General features: G+C 35.3%; 1 protein-coding gene across 2 annotated transcripts in view; it reads left to right on the top strand.

Annotated features, from left to right (window-relative positions):
- Positions 1 to 20,134, top strand: part of LOC139690541 (palmitoyltransferase ZDHHC15B) — a 44,387-nt gene extending 24,253 nt beyond the window's left edge. For both annotated transcript variants that reach the window (XM_071588009.1, XM_071588008.1), the window contains 2 exons: positions 9,389 to 9,897; positions 16,047 to 20,134. In XM_071588009.1, the coding sequence (XP_071444110.1) occupies positions 9,389 to 9,897; positions 16,047 to 16,099 (562 nt within the window). In that variant the 3' untranslated portion in view covers positions 16,100 to 20,134. The remainder of the gene's footprint in view (positions 1 to 9,388; positions 9,898 to 16,046) is intronic.
- The last annotated feature ends 202 nt before the right edge of the window (positions 20,135 to 20,336 follow it).

Genomic DNA, 20,336 nt, shown 5'->3' with positions numbered 1-20,336 from the left:
CAGTGGGTAGAGCATATAGCTACTGGTTGGAGGGCTCAGGTTTGATTCCCAGTGACTTTGAACACCCTCAGCTTTGCCTAAGCTGTTGTCATTTTTTTGGTACTACGTCTTCCTGGAAAATCAGAAGTGGCTCAGGAAAAGGAAATTGAGCCTCTATCCTATGTGTGCGAAATGCACATGGTGTATAGGTCCTAAGATTAAGTGAACTGTACCCACAGCTATCAAATCAACCCTGCTTGATTATACACTGTGGTTTTGTTATGAACATGATTAAATATTTAGAGGTAAAAGTTGACTGTTGAGTAAGGGCGCTAGTATAGGTGCCGAGTTTTTCTATTAACAAAAAGGAGTGCTAGGTATTTTACCAATGTTAAAAAAATTTTTTTCAAAGAAATATTATCTTGATGAGGCTATCTTGAGAAGTGATGGTGATATGACTGCCAACTCTCAGTGCAGTATAAATGGTAATAGTGTCTCCAGAAAATTTTTACAGCTTTTTTACAAAAGTATGTACTGCATCCATGGCACTGGTCAATTCATACCATTCATATCATCTTAAGAACTGTATGTTACCTTGATTTCTGACTGTCTGATAATTTAAATTGAGATTTGTAAAACCCATTTCAGTCTAAATGAAACTGAGTTAAAACACTTCTGAATAAAAATATGCTCACTGGGAATGCTTTAGAAACTAAAAGATCATTTCTAAACCAGTGGCTTAGTATTTTCATCTCAACAAATCAGGCTAATGCATCCACCCATTCATGCTGAGTGCATTGCTGTTTATTCTTTTGTACCTATTGGAGAAACAAGTGTAACTCTTGAATAATTAAGCTCCAAACAAAACTTGTGTGTAAGAGGTCCACTTTCGCCTTCTCTATGGTCAAATATATTGTTCAAAGTTTTAGTTTACCTTCGTATATTTCCTTGCCTTTGAAAATGAGGATTTGTTGATACTGAATGACTCATATGAATTAAAGAAGTTCTTCTGAGTCAGAACTTAAGAATTGGGGTCAATGCTGCAGTGATTGTGCTGTACACCTGGTCTTTATTTGATTTTACATGGCTCCTCCTGAATTTGTATCTACTATTGATTACACATCCAATGAGACCTTTATGCAGAAATATTAATGAGGTAATAGTTATTCCTCCGGAGAGGACTAAGATGAGGAGCAATTGTCTCATGTCAAATCTATAAGAAACGGGGTCCCATGGCATCAGCCTGAGCAGAGAAACGTGATATTTTAAGTAGTTTTCATTGTTTATTACTTTGTGATAGCCACTACCTCCAACCACTCAGGAGTTTACCAATTCTGCTTCCACTGTCCGCCCTCCCTAGGATCACTCACTCTTGATTTCTCCTGAGAATCAGCACCTCAAAGGGAGGTCAAGGTAACTCTTGACCCAGCGAAAAGTGAAGGAAGAGGATAAAATGCTTGCCATGGACGTTTAAGGAGCCCTGCATTCAGTTGGATGACTGACACAATAATGCCCCAAAAACATTAAAATTCATACTAGGTCAAATAATCCTAAGCTATGATGCTGCCTACCTTCGTGTGATATAAAATAATATTTATCATGTGGCTTACTGACTTAACAAAAAGAAGCCATTTAAGTAAGTAATCTGAGAATGGGATCTTCAAATAATTTGCTTTCAGGAATATGTAAGGGCATGCACCCTTAGTTGCTTCTTGTGGGGATGTATTTATGTGTTGTCAAACACAAAGAAAAAGGTTGCTGTGTCCTTGGGCTAACAATAATTCATTGCAGGGCTCCTCTTCCCCTGCACTCTGGTCCTCCAGGAGAGAGCGTTGAGGATAGCCCTGAGACACCAAGGAAAATGGCACAGTAATCAAACCTTTCCTCTATCCCAGGGAAAAAGTACCTACTTGTATTTAGCATATAATGCGTGATTTCATACAGTTTGCCTGCACGGTTAGGGGTTAGGTGATGAAAGACCAGGCATCTTCTTTAATTTCAATTAACCATCTTAAAAAGATACTTCAAACTCATTTTACTAGGTATTTAGCTATGCATTAAAAATGTTATCATTGACCACATGTTATATGCTTAATTAGCGACAATGTTTTATATAAAATAATCTGGAATATGTATCAAACCAATGATTGTCCGAAATGGATCACCAGAAGTCAGTGTATCGTGTTTACTCAACAATCCTTCTCACCCGAAGGTTTCTGAGGTGTTGAACTGCTTGTCTTTGCACTTCCGTGTTCTCTATCTGCAGTAGTTGTTTTTGAGTGATAGTGATGACAGTTTTGCTAGCCATCCTGCATGAATCTTCAAAACCTTCCAAAAACACCTTCGACTTGAAGACGCAGGCAGGATGGGCAGCAAAACTGTCATCACTCCGAGACAACTAACGCAGATGGAGAACCTGTAAGTGCAGAGACAAATACTTTCTCTGTATGGACAATACTGAAAAGTGGATTAATATTATAAGATGTTGACCAATAGTGTGAGATTTTCCCAGTTGATCATTTTATGCATGCTAACATTGAAGAGAGAGTAAATCTGTATCTTTTAAAAATACATTTATTCAGGGAAATTTAGAATGCATACCTATCTTAAGGTTGAAGGAATAATTATGATGTTTTTAGATATATATTTGAAGAGGTGAGCGCAATATTACACTTATACCAAACCCATTTTTCCGTTGGAACATTTAGAAGAAGATGGATAATGCGTGAGAAAAAGCCAATCTCCATATCAGAAATTGAGACTGATAAACTCCGTGCAAAAATCCAGAAAGTTTGCTAAGGTGCTAGACACCTGATTGTTAAACAAGTTTCTTTTTTCTCTTTGAAGCAAGAGATTAAACGAAATGGCACACTTTATTCAGGTAATGACCTGATAATCTGAAGCCTGCTGGATACCTATTCAAATTTATCGCCCAACCATTGGTTTTCTGCACCTTATAAATCATAATCATCAGACATTTTGCCATGGCTTTATATTTTCACTCCTCTGTTATATCTTTAGCTAGTTTATTCGTCCGCTCATTGTCCAAATTACAAAGAAAGGGTGGGAGATGCTGCAACAGTAACTTTTAACAGAGTCATCCACTATTGTGTATTTCAATGCAACAATTTGAGAGTGTAAAAACCATTCGCCTTGACCGGGATTCAAACCTGGATCCCTTAATGTCCGGTCGAGTGCTTTAGCCAGTTAAGCTATCGAGGCTTCCTCTTAAACTCTGAAATTTTGTGGGCTTTAAAGGAGCAAGATGTTGTGACGAAAGGACTTTAAGATGATGGCTTGATAGCTTAACTGGCTAAAGCACTTGACTGGACATTAAGGGATCCAGGTTCGAATCCCGGTCAAGGTGAATGATTTTTACACTCTGAAATTGTTGCATTGACTTTTCATGCAATTTTATTGTTATTTAAAAAATGCATGGATGCCTAGTCAGTATTCTATCAGAATTATGCAAAATATTTGAATAAATTTCAATAAAAAAGGACAGTCTTCCATTTTTTTAGTAGAATCAAGTCAAAGGCTTGAGGCATGTGATTCGCCTTTCTGTGCCATTTCTAGCTCACAAGTTAGAGAAAAATTCACCGTCCTGTTTCTAACCTTTGTATAATAAGTATTTAGCCAACTCAAATCTCTAAGTATAACGAGTGTTTCTCTGTGCTCAAGGAATGAAAATGCCTAAATGCTATGAAAGGCAGTTGTTTTGGTAAGTGACGTCTTAAGGGATTTTAGATCTTGTATAGTCTATAATATTAGGATGTACTGTTTAGTACAGATCTGGCTGGAGTGTAACTTCTTAAGTTTAAAGGATAAGCATTCCATGTTTGATCCCAGGGTGAAATTAAAGAACTCTGCAAGTATTGAAAAAAAATGGTTGGAAAGGTTCAAGTCCCACAGAAAGGCCAGGTTTTCAGCTTGATTTAGATTTTGATCCAGGGCTGTAACATTGTGTTGGATTATTTACCATGGGCTGGCTAACTCAAGGGCCAAAGGGACCAAGCATGTACTCTTAACCTAAATGAGCAAATGTTGTTGTGAACGTTTTCATCAGAGGATTTGTTTTGCAAACTTGTAGGCTGTAGATTGAAAGCTAAATCAAAAGCCAAACAAGTAGAGTCGGAGCCTAGTTGAAGAGACACCCTGGTTACTCATATGCTGCACCAAATATTACCGTATTTTCCCATTGATAACGTGAACCTTATGTATAACGAGCACCCAGAATTTTGTAGTTATGATGAATAAGTCTCTGGGCACCGGCAGCTCTACCCAATCTATTTGATTTTTCGGATACCAGATCTTCCCGGGAAATCATAACCGGCACAGGGATAGGAACTGGCCCCCCTATGTGAATTTCACACGCCGTAAAGGGCTAAGTACTGGGTGAACTCTATCATCACCTACCAAACTGACCTTTGGGTGGATTACTGTGTTTATGGTTATATATATATATATATATATATATATATATATATATATATATATATATATGTTATATATATATGTTATATATATATATGTTATATATATATATATATGTAATATATATATATAAAATATATTATAAATAATACGACCTACTCTACTTGTAAGTGAAGTACTATGCACTAGAATGAAGGAGTACTACCTATTAGAATAAATGAAGCATATAAATTATATGTTTCTTCTTTTTCTCATGGATTTATGAGATGAAATTACAGTAACAGTATCTGCAGATCTGTATAAAATAGAATGCAATTAGAAAGGCAAGCTTCCAGACTAATTTAGTTTTGCGAGACTTCTCTAAATTCTTGTGTGCATAGGTACGTAAATGTTTTTATTTTTTCAATTTTCATTACATAATGAGTGTCGTAATTTTTTCGATCAGCTGAACATTTTTGTGTAGATAATGCACACGTTATCGATGGGAAAACACAGTGTATTGAAGCTCCTACTTTTTCTGTTCGGCCTGTGTTAGAGGACAAACTAGGAAGGGTGTAAGAAGGTAAATAGGGAATGGAAAAAGAAATGGGTGTGATGATATGCATTACAACTAAAACCTTAGAAAATGGAAAAATTATGAAAAAATGTCGTATCTGCTTAGATTTTCCTGGGAGAAGCACAAAAAAGTAAGAAATAGAGTGTGGGAATCAATCATTGAAAAGTTGCCCTTTCTTCTGAATTCGGGATTTCAATCCTGCCAAATTATTTATTTTACTTCTCCCATCATAAATCTCATTGAATGGGGATTCATACCTGTATTTTGCTTCAAGCGAAGAAAGGACTGTGGGAAAGCCTTCTTAATTTTCCAACAGATATTTTTTGTGTGAATATTATGCAAGCATATTGTTCTTTTGTCGATTTTGAATAGAATGATTCATCTCAAAATATAAAAATTAAGAAATTGATAAAGCAGTTTTGTAACATTTCACTTTCTCGTAGCTTGAAAGGTTTGTATTGTCTTGTGATGACAGTTTGTGAAGGAGAAATGCCTCATATTGTTTATTCAACTTTGAATACTTCCTTATTTTGGTCTTCCCTTCCAATGTCATGTGGAGTTAAAATTATTCTCTTTATGATTTGTAGTACATCAATTTAATGTCGTAGATGTGCCTTATACGTGAATGTAATCTTCATGCCTATAAGCACATCTGATCCTGGATTTTTAACTAATTGTGTGGTGTAGTAATTTGAATGAATTAGCAACTTTACATTCTTTTGTTTGGCACAGATCATCTCCCATCTTTTTAGTGAGGAATTGGTTTGTAATGCCATCTCTTGAACTTAATCGAATATTTCCCCAGCATTCATTTTCATAAAGCCACATATTTTTAATGGCAACTCTTTGGATATGTCAAAGGTGTTTCCTTATTTTAGTTGTGATGTTATTGTGATTGGAAAGTATTTTACTTGAGTCCCTCTGCCTCTTCTAACCCTTGAAAGTCTGTTGGTGTAATTAAAGCACACATGTATCCTGCTGGACAAGTGCCTCCTCCATGAAAATTAAATACAAAGCGGTGCTCAAAATATTATACTGAACAATTCTACCATTAAAACTATAATAATGGGAACTCTGAGAGTAAAGGCTCCACTTCATGGAAATCACAGTACTTTCCATGAAGTGATAAGATTATGCGTTAGCAGCAGTTAACAATATGTGGCAGTGGATTGTTAACTCTGGAGCAGAGCAACAGAAATTGCACGTTTTTTTTGTTGAAACAAAGAGCTTGCCAACTCTTAGCAGCTGGTCCATCGATCCATATTCAGTGGTGCATGCTGGATTGTGCTCATCAACTCACTGCCGATTTGGTTTACGATTACCTTCGTGAAACATTTGACGTCTGCCTCATGTGGAATTGTTAAACGAAATGAAATGAAAGGGACAGAACGTGGCCCGGACATCATTCTGTGTGATTTATTCCTCTGGTGTCTCCCGAAAGAAGGGAAGTACCAGAGAAGACCAGAAAACACATTTCTAATCGGATCTAAAGTAGTTGTTTCACGTATTATCTGAACGTATGTCATAGAGTGGTCACCAATGTAAGGCTGCATCTTGAAGCTACTGTTGAAACAAAGTGAGGGATACATTGAGCATGTCAGACTTTAAAGAAACCAACCCAGGGCTTTACGATGCATTATCTCAGTAGTTAGCTCTCGTATCCTCAATAAAAAAAAACAAAAATGGGATGATATTCAAATGCCATCCTCTAAAGTGAATTATCCAAAAGAAATGAGGGGGTCTATTCGATTAGCACGAAAAGATTTGAACACCATTACAAGGAGATGATAAAGAGCAACAGATTTGAAAGGCAAAATGCCGAGATTGGTGATGTACAAATGAAATAAATATTATTAATGATCACTTGCCTACAAATTAGCGTGGACTTATTTGCTTGTTGATAGAATAAAATTTGTGATTAATGACATTTTTGGGAGATAAAAGATATAAGTTAATTGCATAAACCAGTGGATGATGTATCTCTAGGTGCCTAGGTTGACGTTTTTTAGGAATCATAGATATTGTAAATAACTTTTATATACCTTGTGGAAACAGGGTAGTATACCTTAATTTTTTGACCAGCCTGACTACTTAATCCATCACAATTTCTCAAATTAAGATTTGCACAAATGGCATGTGTGTTTTTGGCATGTTGCATGTCGTATTTGCTTAAAAATCTATCAACTATTTAGTGATGTAAGACATGGAGAGAACTTACCGGAATTTCACTGGTGCATTATGTGATTTAAATTTTTACTGCTATTACCTATGCAGACGGCTAAATTTTTATGGTGAATTTTAATGTTATCATTGAATGTTAATGTGGTAAAATTACTTTTAGTCTACTAAAAATGTAGTGCAGTACAACTGAAAAATCATTCTTCATTATGAGGCGAGCATAGGATTTCATTGTGACGTATTGAAATGCCAACTACCTTGCCAGTTCAATCCTTAAAAGGGGATAAATCAACTGCTTACTGCTCCCTGCTTACCCCTAAGGTTGTAGGTTCAAATTATTCCTTAGGTGTACGTATTGCATAATATTGATGATTTGGCTTACAAATAAAAAAACAATAAAATGGGATTTACAGCATTTTCATCCATCGACTCAATATTTGCCTATTTTAGTATATCTAGTTTTAGAAGAAGGTTGGTAGGGTAGTAATGACAGTTAAAGAAAAATTTTATTAGTTAAAGAAATGTTGAGTTGGGAGTTAATGGCAGAATCCTTAAGTACAGATGCAAAGGAAAGACCAGCCAAAACTTAAATATGAATCATAGTTTTGCATGACTTGGGAACTTGTGGAGACTATGTCTTTGAGGCAGGAGTTGGAGAAGAATGAAAGAAATAAAATGGACAAGAAAAGGAAGTAAATTGATAGGTTCTAGAATTAATTAGGTTCTAGAATTAATAGGTATGGTAGGAGAAGAGCAGAAGTTGATGGGAGAAATTTGAAGAAGCCAGGACCACTGGGTGTATGAGATACTGAGAGAGGCAATGGGTTACCAAAAATGGAAATAGAAGGGGAAAAACTGGTAAAAGGAGGTAGAGGAATGAAAAGAATAAGCATTTTGGTTGAAATTGGGGAGGTTAGTCAGTATACAGAGTTGAAGAGTGAGTTATTGTACTATGTATGTGAGGTTTTCAGGATCTGTTTTGTCATGATAGAGAGTAGTATGAGTACAGTAGTGTATAGTGCCACAGTCCATCAAAAACCTACCATAACCCAGTAGATCACGGCTAATAATTAAACTCAAAAGCATAGAGAGTAAAATTATTAATAATGTGGGAAAATACCTGAATTTTTGTAATCTTTTGGTCAAATCAGCCGTCAATAATTTTTTAAAATGAAATTTATTGTTTTGTCATTCATAGTTATGAATAATGGATGGATCAATATTCAATTCATGCATAGTTGAATTAAATTTTTAAGCAAAGATAAATGATAATGTTGATATTTTTGATTGTAACTGTGGCATTGCTTTACCTTAATAATAACCGACTTGATTTTTCCTTGTGGAATTGTATTGTTCACGGCTTAGATTACATTGTTTAATGCTCACGACTCAGATTACATTGTTTAATGTTCCTGATTTAGATTGCGTTGTTCAATGTTGTCCTGATTAAGTAAAACAATGAACTCTAGGTGGAAATAATGAAGTCAATTTATTATTTCTCTACATAATAGTTAGTTCATAAATTCATTATCAAGGCCTTACCAAATATGGTAAATGATAGGGAAAAATAATTAGATGAGTGACATTTTTGGTGGAATTGTATGTTATGTTGGTTGGTGGATTTTTACGATACAATTTAGGTCTTGGAGTCATAATAATATTTTTTTTATTTGTTCAATGATAAAAGCATGTAAATATGTAATATAGGACAGAATTAGATAATTTCTATCTTTAAATATTTTATTTAGCTACTAGTCTCAGTCCCAAGTTAGGGTAATGGCATTTTAGTGACATGCGGTTGTGGTTTGCATTCAGTTACAAGTTTGCATTGTTGTAATACTTTTTGTGTATGCACCTAGCTGTAGATCAACACTTACCTCTTTCTTGTTGAAGCATTGTTCACTCAAAACCTCTCTTGCTGATTTTCGTTGTGGATTGTATGAAATGTTTCATTTTTCTCAATTTTAAGAGTTTTTTTAATCTCTGCCAAATGGTTTTAACACACTTCACTCTTGAATTATCGTTTAAATTTAATATTTTGCAAGCCGACATTTCATTCTTTACCACTCCTCTATTGCTCCCTGGGGGGTGTCGTGCTCTCACTTGTTTCTATAAAAAAAAATAAAAGTAATAACTTGCTCTTCCTTTACTGTTTAACTAATTAACTAAAAATGGAATCATGACTGGGGGTTGTGCCTCAAATTACTTGTGTGTGCTGACTGACTGACTGACCCACCTCAGCCTGGGTGATGGCGTCACCTTCCCCCAGCGAGTGGTGGACACGGATACGGACACGCTGCTGGGGCGGCGGCAGCGGTGGCAAGAGGAAGACGAGGAGGACGAGGAGGGGGGCAGGAGGGGTGGAGGAAACTCTGCAAGAAGGGGTGAGGGAGCACAAACTGCTGCCCCCCCTGGCGATCAAAACGTGAGCCCAGTTGTGAGTGGAGCGGAGCCCTTGGACAAGCATCCTCCGTGCAGTGGGGTGGGTGGCACGGGGGGCCCCAATTCGGTCGCCCAGGGCAACCCCCTGAGGCCATGGGGCCAGTTGAATGTGGGTTCCACGGGAGAGGGTGGTGCTGGACTCCTCTCGTCGTGTGCTTCCCCCACAATCCTCCTGCATGCCCAGCCGTGGCAGCCACAGCCCATGCTGGGACCGACGGCCACTCACTCCGCAACTCAGGAAGCCTCGCACCCTAACTCCTTGTCCTCAAATCTGCCCAGTTCCTCTTTCTCTGGGCATCACAGCCCAGGTAAAAAAAGGCTCTTGTGGCCACTGGCTAATGGCTAGTTTATTTTCATTTTGTGATCTCATAATTTTTTTCGTAATGGCTAGTGATAGTGATTATTTTAGTTTTTATGGAAGAAAGTATGGAGTAGCAATATGGATAGCTGGTTTATCAATGATCATAAATGGCTAGGTAACATTAAATGGGATTAAAGCTACACAGTTCTTCAATTTTAGGCACTCGAAGTTTTTTAAGAAATTCCAATTTGTCATTCAGTTGCATTAGTTTGGTTGTTATAAGTTTTTTATTTGTAGCCTTGTCATTAATTAAGGATAATTATGATCATGATAAAATTTTCCTATATTAATAATAGATAAGGAATAAAGTTAAAATACGTCATTTGGAAAGCCAATAAATTAATAAACCTCTTTTTTGAATCAATTCATTTTGTGAACGTATTGGCACTTTTCTTTTGAATAAAGTAAAGGTCAATTAATAAGGGCTAAAACAACTAGAGAAACTTAGTATGATTAGTAAAGGTTCATCTCCATTTTTATGACGACCTACACCAGGTCTTAGTGATACTTAAAATTTTTAATTATGGTCATTAAGTATTAATTTTACAATGTGCATGTTAGCTTGTTAAGAAAAATTCCATAATACATTATTTGATTCATTCATGTTAGGTGAGTATTACCATCTGACTATCTTTCACCACAAAGAAAGTCCTGTGCTATAAATTGCAATTGAGCATTGTTTGCTCCCTGTCAAAGCATAACTGAGGAGTGGAGGAGATGGCACTGGACTGGTGCAAAGGTGTGTTATCCCACAGGTCATTAAAGGCTCCTGTGCATACCTGTTGGTAAACAATGTTGAGTATTCTGGGAGATTATTGATTATTCATCTTCCAAAGATTTTTACTGTGGAGGTCATGAGGTCAGTATATGTTTAATCAGTTAGAATATGCAATTTCATTCAAACCTTTTTATCAAACCAACACTGGTGGTGTTTTTATGGAGAAGAGAAGATGGTCCAATGTTAATGGAAAAATTAGCCTTAATAGCCCAGCTCTCCATTAGCATTGGGTCAGAAATAGGTAATAATCTGTCATTATAGTGCAATTGACACTACTGTGTAAGCACAGTCTTAAATCATTGTTTATCTCTCTTTTATAGTCCTTTTCATTGCTATCCCCATTTTTTGTGTCGCTTTCAACGTAAAATATAATAATTTTTCTGCTTGAATACTGTCATACATAGATTAAAATCTGCCCTCTATGTCTCATGCAAGTGCTTAACTGTTGTACTTCTGTTGCATCCAGTTTCTATTTTCAATTCTACATATACTGTCATTGATAATTTTATATGCAAACACTCCTCTTTTATTACTACTGCTGCTTATATTTGACATGCTTACGGGTAATGCTGATGGTTTAATGTTATTATTGGCATCAGTTTACAAGACAAAATGCGCATTCCACTTTTGATAATGTTCAGTTTACAAACCAGCATTTCTTAGAATCTTAGTTTGATTTTCTAGCTAAAACATGCCCAAATGAACTGGATGACTTGTTTGTGTTGGACTATGTGTTGCAGTGGGAAAATGCTTTGAAGTTTTGGCAACTTACAAAGCATTTCATGTATTAGGTTTTCTTCATCACTTAAAGCATTTATTTCATTTTCGCTAAATTTTCGGTCTTTGGTTGATCCCAGATTATAGATTTTAGATTAATTTATAGACTCTGTAACTCCTTTAGGGGTGCTAACCAATGGATCAATTCCATTTCATAAATGTCTTATCTTATGATAAATAATTGAACCCACTTTGTTCTTATTTTAGTTGTGTGGGCTTCATTTTAATGAAATAGTTCATGTAATACTGAAAGCACCCTATTATATCTTGTGGTTGCTATATTGATATACATTTATTCTACTACTCTCAGTTCTTTCAAACATTTTGATGGCAAAGTCATATATGCTGTGAAATACATATTGTACTACCAACCTGTCATTTCTATTCTTTTCTTGAAGTACATGGGAAATGTAAACTGATTTCATATGGATAGATGATATGCTAGTCCCGACTTGATGAAGAATTAGTTGAACCAGAAGGGATTAGAGGGATGGAACTCAATTCATCCAAGAGTTTGAACCTTTTAGTTGGGTCTCTTTGTGAAAATTGTTTTGGAATTTTTATGTTTTAGAAATTGTGGCATCTTCAGTGAAGTAAGGTATAGATTTTGATTGGAAATGCAAGAATTTCTTGCAATCAGCAACAGTGGTATGTAATAAACTTGTTGTTTGCAGGACTCACTTTGTGGTACAATTTTTAATGAAAATGTACTTCGTTAAGTCCACTAAAATGTTTTACTTCCAATATAAGTTTTAACTTGGACAAGGTTATTTTCAAGGTGACTTAAGCTTTGATTGAGAAACACCTTTGGAATGAAGTCACTGAAATGATTTCCATCTATTATTTGTTTTGAAAATGTACTAATACCCTGGGTAGATATTTCTTGTGCTCCCAGACCCAGATCTTGGCCTATGCATTGGGAGGTATAGTTGTTTTCCCCAAGACTCGTACAATAGATGTAACCATTCTACAAGGTATATCCTACTTCACATACATGTAATTGCATTAAAATTAAATATTCTTTTAACCCTGGCCTGAGTGGTAATTTAGACCAATGTCAAATGGTCCCCAATTCCTTATATTGTCTAAATGATGAGCTGTTACTAGAGAACATTTTTAATGGTTTCAATAACTTAAAATGTACAATGCTTGCTACATTGAAGTCGGTGAGGATATGTAAAATTTTAAGGCTTAGATAGAGACATTACCAGTGGAGATCTCATTCTTTCTTAATTTTTAGAAAACCTTCATTCACAGACAGTGACATGCCTCAGGATTCTTGTCATCATGACTCTCATAAAATGGTAACCTTTTATTCACTGGTCCACTGCCTTCATGTGATTCCTATGAACAATGGTAATTATGAAAAGGAACTCTTCAAAATGAAATATATCAGTTGTCAGCCTAGTTTTTATGATAATCTCAATGAAAAATGCTTAAATTGTACACGGAAAGAATTTACAATAAATTCAACTTAACTTAGCCACCTTGGCCCCCATCCCTTTCAGTAACCACTCAAATGATAGTGTGAAATTCATTTTGTTAATGCCTTATCCTACAGTGTCACAAACATGTTCCTAAAGGAAAAAATCAAGCTTTCCTTCCACAATTCCTATGCCTAGGAAAAGTGCTTTTCAAATCCAAAGATAATTTAATCCTTGTAACCAGAATAGTGTGTATAGGTTGAGCTATGATGCTTCCAATTGTACCTCCGAATACGTTCTAGGCTGAACTGGTTGCTGTGTAGATACCTGGATCTCAGGGCGAAAGAAATGTCTACAGAAGGCATACATTAGAAGCACCTGTTCAAAATACTTCATAAAAGAAATTCACCGTAGTCATTTCATTCCAAAGGTTCAATACATCTATAAGAAAGGTTCAAAACTTGATTCCCTTGAGTTTGTTCATAGTAACATATAAATCTAATGTGAACTTTCTCATTGATTGAGCTTTCCCTTCTCACTCACCTTCTTGTCCTTGCCTTGACTGTATTTCCCAAATCTAGCCACTCATGCCCTGAATGTCATTTCAAGCTCTCCATGGATCCCTGTCTTTCCTAAAATCTTGTCCTTCCCTTTCTTATTTTATATCCCCCGGTGCACAGCATTGACTGGATTTGATAAAAACATTACCCTTTGATTTGTAGTACATGTATACTTTCTCCCATCTCCTTTATTCCCGCCCACTTCCACCAATCACTATTCATATATTTATTGGCTCCACAGCCGTAGCTCTAGTCACCTTGAAAATGACTTTGTATACGTTGAAACCAATGTTAGAGGCAAAATGTTTTGGTGAACTTTTCTAAGTGTGTTTGACAAAAATGGTATGTATGATAGCAATTTGAGTGTTCAAAGTATTATAGAATTTGATATGAAGTGTATTGTTAGGTAAAAGTAGTTCATCAAATTAGGTTAATAATATAATTTGACACTTCCAACGATTTAGTCCACTTGGTACAGTTCTATTTTTTTCTTACTCAATGCATAGCAAGCAAGGACTCCTCAGAATGATACTGAAGAGTTGTTTCTTGCATGAGAATGTTCTGAGCTGAGAAACTAAGCAAGTCATACTGCTGCTTAGGCAAAATATCTAAAGGCATTTAATGCAGGTCTGAAGTGCATAAGGGCCCCTCTGTCAAAAATTTAACCAGGCATATTCTGTAAAAATCTCGCATTTAAAATATCAGTCGTAACAGCAAGTGATGGAAGTGACAAATATTCCTGAGCGAAAAAATCGACTTCAATGGGTTTCTGTTTTACAGCACCAGTTAAAAAGCTACAGCTTAGCTCAAAGCTCAACCCACGGCTGAATTGAAACAAAGTTGTCATCAATAACTCACACTTGTTCCATTGCTAAATGCTGCCTCATCACATTATAGTGGTTGAAGACTTGAATATTCATCAATGACATTGTCTGAAGGGATTTTGAAACTAATTTTACTCCCCCTCTCAGAAATAGCGGGCTGGCAATAAAGTTGCAGAAAGTGAAAGTAAAAATTGTCTCAAATGCATTTTTCCATCAATGCATTTAATAAAATACATATATGTAATGTTGACACTTGGAAAAAATCAACTTGTGACAAAGTCACTCTCATGAATACATGTGGCATTATAATAGTCCCTTGTAAAAGGACTCGGTCACTGTGACCTTCATCATGAAGTGCTGTCAGAGAATACAATGCCCCTTGGCACAATATTGCTGAATTATTCACTGAATATATTCCCATTAGATCACATATATGTGTGTTTTTTATTAACAGCAATGCTGAACTGATGTAATAATGGTTGCTCATTCAGATAGCTTAAAGTGTATTTAGAACAGCAAGTGAAGGAGAATGTAATGTGGACATACATCAGTATTAAATTACTAAATAAAGTTTGACACTTTTTCAAAGCTGTTGGTTTTGTGAACCTTTTTATTTAAGGCCAATATAATTTATAGAATGAGAAAATAGAAAGAGTTGCTAGTCCATAAAAACACTAAATGAATATAAAAATAGAGAAAATAATGCAATTTATATAAGTACTTGGATGTATGTGGTGATCACATGTTCTCTATATACCTGTAATGGGTGATGAAGTGTTGGGGGTTGAAAAGTATTGTATTTCCAAATTGATTTAGCTAGAAATACAGTGACATTATAGTTTATTTCCTAAACACTGCTACTTGGGGCCCTTGCAGACTCGATGGACCACTTTTCATTAAGTTTGACCAGATACATAGTAGCTTTTTAATTCACCCATGGCTTCCATGCTGTATGTCCACATGAAAATTGAATCACTGGAGTATCATTCTTCTATTTTGATATATGATAAAAAAAGCCTACTGCCTGTACTATAACACCAAGGGAAGAATATTCATGCTTATGCGAGCTAATTGCTCAATGGGAGGAATAGCATTGGGGAGTACTGATTTTGCTTGAGCTATGATACTTTGAAACAATTAAAGGCCGTTAAAAAACTACCTCGGGGATCTTTCATAGGTTGAACATTTGTAACAGGAAGACTGAAATTTACATATGCATTTCATAATCTTTTACAGTGCCTTTGACACATTTTGTTAGGAACGTGTAATCAATGTGTGTGTAATTGGTTTAATTGTAGCCTTTCTAACTGGTTCTCACCATCTTTCCTTTTATTCTCATTGTTTGTAACTTATCTTTACTTTTAATGAATTGCTAATAATCCCTTCTGCTTAATGTGCCATGTACACCTATGAGAATTATTTGATGAACGGAGTGATCACTTAAAATATTGGTAATTGTATGTGAATATTTTTTTTGTTTCCATTTGGTATAGCAGGCCATTTCAAAGAGTGTTTATGTTTTTATCTTAAATCATTTAATTCATCATCTTTCTATGGTCATAACTTTGATTTTTGTCCACAGGCATTGATTGATGTTGACTAAATGTAGAAAAAATTAATTTTATTATTTTATGTTCTTGGGAAATCCTAGGGTGTTTGTGGTACACATTGGCATACTTTCTAGTGCCATATAGCTGCTTAATATTTTTAACATGTTTTGATTATCTTCGCAGAGATGAACTCGAACAGCCTGCAGAGACCTGCACGACGGGGGGCTCCTGTGTAGTCTAGGGGTCTTGTGGTTTGAATTGACTCTTTTAAGAAGATTGATGTTCTCGTGTGGTGTGCGGCAGGTATGTCGCCGTGATGCATACTGTCGTGTGTGCAGGAGGCAAGATACCCAAGACTGACCGCTCAGACTAAAATGGGTTATTTTCCGAGTGCCCCCAACAGTGTATTTGGTCAACGTTGCTGGGCAACATCTTGCACCCTGAAGGAGACCCGTCAGATTTGTTAATCGCGAACAAAATGAGTGAGTGGCTGGCTGTTTGCCAGTGTAGTTACTTTTCAACTCCCAAATGCAGCAGAACAACTACTCCTTCATATACATTTATATATATATATATATACACATATATTAATATAAACATGCGTGCTATATATTTTTTTTAATCAATATCTTACAGTTGAAATATAAAAAAAAACTTTGACGATTTTTTGATGGCTCACCATTTGCATGGCAAGTGGATGTGTGCAGCACATTGTGTGAATGAACGAATGAATTTACAGAGCAAGTTGGATTGACTGTTAATTAGTAACTTTTCAAGTCTAGTATCATCGCCCATAAAAATGTTTGGGATGAAACTAAGCAGTCTTTAACCGGGAAGCTTTCTGGAAAAGGTGTACAATAAACTATTTTCAAAAGCTTCAACTGTGAAATTATAATGTGTCACAAATGTTATGATACTGAAAGCATGTCTGTGCTTTCTGCTGGGTACCATATTAATTTTTATCTGAAAGTGTATTTTACATAAAATAGGCATGGTAACTTAATGATACATAGATGCTTATAATACATGAAATAACAGAAGAAATGGCAAAAACACCAAAAGGGTTACAAGATTAAGATAAAAAAAATTCATCATATTGGCTGTTTTCTGTTATGATAGAATGAATATTTCTCGGTAACTTTTTTTCAGGTACTAAATTAATTTCAAGGGTACTCAAACCTGCAGTTACATTTTTCTAATTGCTCATATAAGTTCAGTGTTTTCATTCAGAAGTATATGTTACGATTTGTCAATTGCTTTTAGGATTTTTTTAAAATAATTTGAGAGGGGAAACTGTCAAGTTTTCATTGAACTTGTTTTCCAAGATTGTTTGTATCTAAAGTTGCACGATGACAAAATTGTTTTCCATTGCTGCTCCTTGGAAAATCTATTGTTTTATTGGAGAACTATCTAGGTTGAGTCATATTTTGCCGTGCTCTAGGTATTGTATGATATGTTGAGATAGTTTTATTTGAGTGTTATGTAGTCATGTTCACTGGAGTTTGCCATCCAAGGAATGTGAGCTTTTATGATTACAGACTCTGAAAATTCCAGACCTAGCCATTTCAATGAACAGTATCAATGCAGGCTCGGTGGAAATGACAAATGTAAATATTGTACATAACTGTCTGTAGGAAAATTTAGCATTTATCTTGTTTTTATGCTTGACTTTCCGTGAAAAATATGAAGTCGATTTTCAGTTGACCTCCATTTCGCCATACAAGAAATTACTGATGACCATCCATTCACTAATGCAATTACTCCCAGAGTGCTTTCTAAGATCCTCCTACCAAGTGCAATCTTTCTGCTCAATTTTTCATAATAGCTTTTGAAGCATTTTTTAATGCCTATGTACATATTTTGCAAAGTTTGGCGATGATCTATCATTTTGTCTCTTGCTGTCATAATTTTGAGCAGTGGCTTTGACTATAGTGCCATTTATATCTATGATAGATTAATATTTTTAATGTGGTGAAGAAATAGAATCCTGCATCTATATCTTGTGATTATTTTTTGTTAGTGAATGAATTATAACATGTTGTTATGGTTGTTAATCTGTTTTAGTCTTATTTATAAAGTTTTAGTCTTAATTGATAACAACTTTACCATATAATTCCCTAGGTGTTTTGTTGTGAATTGTATTTCAATTGAAATGAGCTGAAATAGTATTTGGCACAATGCCTAATTCAATATTGAAAACCATCAGCCTCAGCTGAATGCCAAAAGCTATAGTTCATAAAGTATCTGTGTGATAATAAGCGATAACTACTCTCTGTGGTTGAATTCATGTTCTAAGTACATAGTTTATCTGTCAGTGCCGGGAAGCCAAAGATATTGTGAATGTTATTCCTAAGAAACGCTTGCAGGACCATTGAATGCTCATCGAGTTGATGGTATTCTTAATCCATTCTTACATATTGACAGCATTGATTTTTCTTGCAAGTATTTCCAATGCGCCCAGTGTCAAGCAAATGATACTCCCAAGTTCAAGTTATGCATATAAATGAGGGAATGAATTGTGTGCATGATGAATCAGGACCTCTCTTCGAGGTTTGAGGTTATTATTTAAAATGATTGCAGTTATTTTTTCTACCGAAAATAATGTCAAATATCTGTGCCTCATCTCTCTTGTTTTATACATATTTGTTCAATCGCCTAATTAAAACTGTTTAGCAAAGAAAATAGGAAGAAAGGCCATCTTGCATTCATTCCTGAGTATACACTGTAATGATAGCAAAAGTAAATTATCAAGCTAATGGAACTATTTCCGAGTGACTCCTCGCATAATACTTATGTGATGTCAAATTGAAAAAGCTGTGTGTTTACAATTATTGGGAACAATTTTTTAGGTTGCTAAATATTGGCAGGTCAGGATAAAGTAATTTTATTTTAAGAGTGTTGGACAAAAAGGCTAGGAAGAATTATGGAACTGGATGCTGATGCCCATCTATTTTACCAAAATGATGACTTTTAAAAGCCGTTTGCCTGTATCAAAATCTAAGATTACCCTAGCAACACTGTGAAATTATCCTTTATACGCGAGAATGACTCTCAGAAATAACTTTGATTCAAATTTTCATTAATCGAGGAAGAAGAACTATTTAGACTTCAAATTCTTGCTGTATTTGAAAACAAAAAAATATGATTTAATTATGAAGGCCCATCCTATGTTTAACCTCTTTCCATGCTCAAATTTAATTGTTTTGGCATATGTTTTGTAATTCATAAACCAAACTCATTGCCATGTCTTTGTTGAATAAGGCTGTCTTGTTTTTTTCCTTCTCATTCTGTCCATTGATTGATTATGTCTTTATTGGATATTGACCTGCAGTAAGGGGACTGCCCACTTTGTTTCTTAGTTTACTCACTAATGTGTACGCATTGTCGTCATTTGACTTTTCCCTGGTCCTATCCAAACTTTAACTCCTTCTAATACGTTATTGTAGTCAGTGAGATAACTAACCCCTCACCATGTTAAGTTTGCTAGTCATTAAGTAGATTAATTGGATTTGGGTTTGATTTAGATGTGTATGCAGTCTTTGAAGAGTCGATTCAAATTCACTAAATGTATCTGAATTTGGTAAAAAATACTGCATAATTAAGTGAAATAAAGTTTAATTTATTTCACTGTAAATTCCTCTAGATGTTTTGATTTGCAGATGTATTTTATTGCAATGGCTGTCATTCTTAATAAATTAAAGAAAGGATCAAATTTACCGTCTCTGCGTTAAAATGATATGGATTTAAAGCTAAGCTAAAGATGTAGTCGGGCAGATTATTTGGTTTTCATGTTTGTCGCATTGATTCCATATGGGCACAGTATCCCTTGTTGCACTTCCCTTTACCATGCTCATTCAATTCTCTCAATCTTGTATGCTTTGGAGCCTTTTTTTAATTTGCTAAAAAGATAATCACAGTTCTGAGGTTTCTCTGTACTCATGTTTCCATACAACATTTTTGTTTTGGCATGGCTTTGACAAAAGGAGATGATACAGTGTGCAGGGTTCTCATTCAAGGAAATGCATGTTTTTCTGACAGTTTCTATCAAGAGTATTGTTCACGTTTACAATGGACCTGAGGGCATGCTTTGTTTCCACACTGGCTTGATTGTATTAGCACATACTTTGATAATTCTGTTTTGGAGTTGATTCGCATTGGCCCACACGAATGCTTAACTGTTTTGAATATTTTGTTCGATGGATTTATAAGCTTTGTGAATGATTTGGTTGTTATTTTGTATTTTTATGATTAAAATTTTTTATTGATTTACAGCAATTGTGTTTCAATTTCATCTTGAGTGCACTTATTTCCTACTCTTTAAATAAGCCATGCATATTTTGTTTAGCATGAACATGCTATTTCATTCTTTTTTCATACATTTAAGTGAAATAATGAGTGTTGTCAAAACTTTCACCCTAGACAGAGGTGATTTTTGGTGGAAATGTAATCAATAGTTGTTTTTTCAAATGTGCA

This window comes from Hetaerina americana, unplaced genomic scaffold (genome assembly GCF_022747635.1).
Source record: "Hetaerina americana unplaced genomic scaffold, ioHetAmer1.1.p SCAF_3, whole genome shotgun sequence".
NCBI lineage: Eukaryota > Metazoa > Arthropoda > Insecta > Odonata > Calopterygidae > Hetaerina > Hetaerina americana.
The sequence above is the reverse complement of the archived record's forward strand: the minus strand, read 5'-3'. Positions and strand labels throughout refer to the sequence as shown.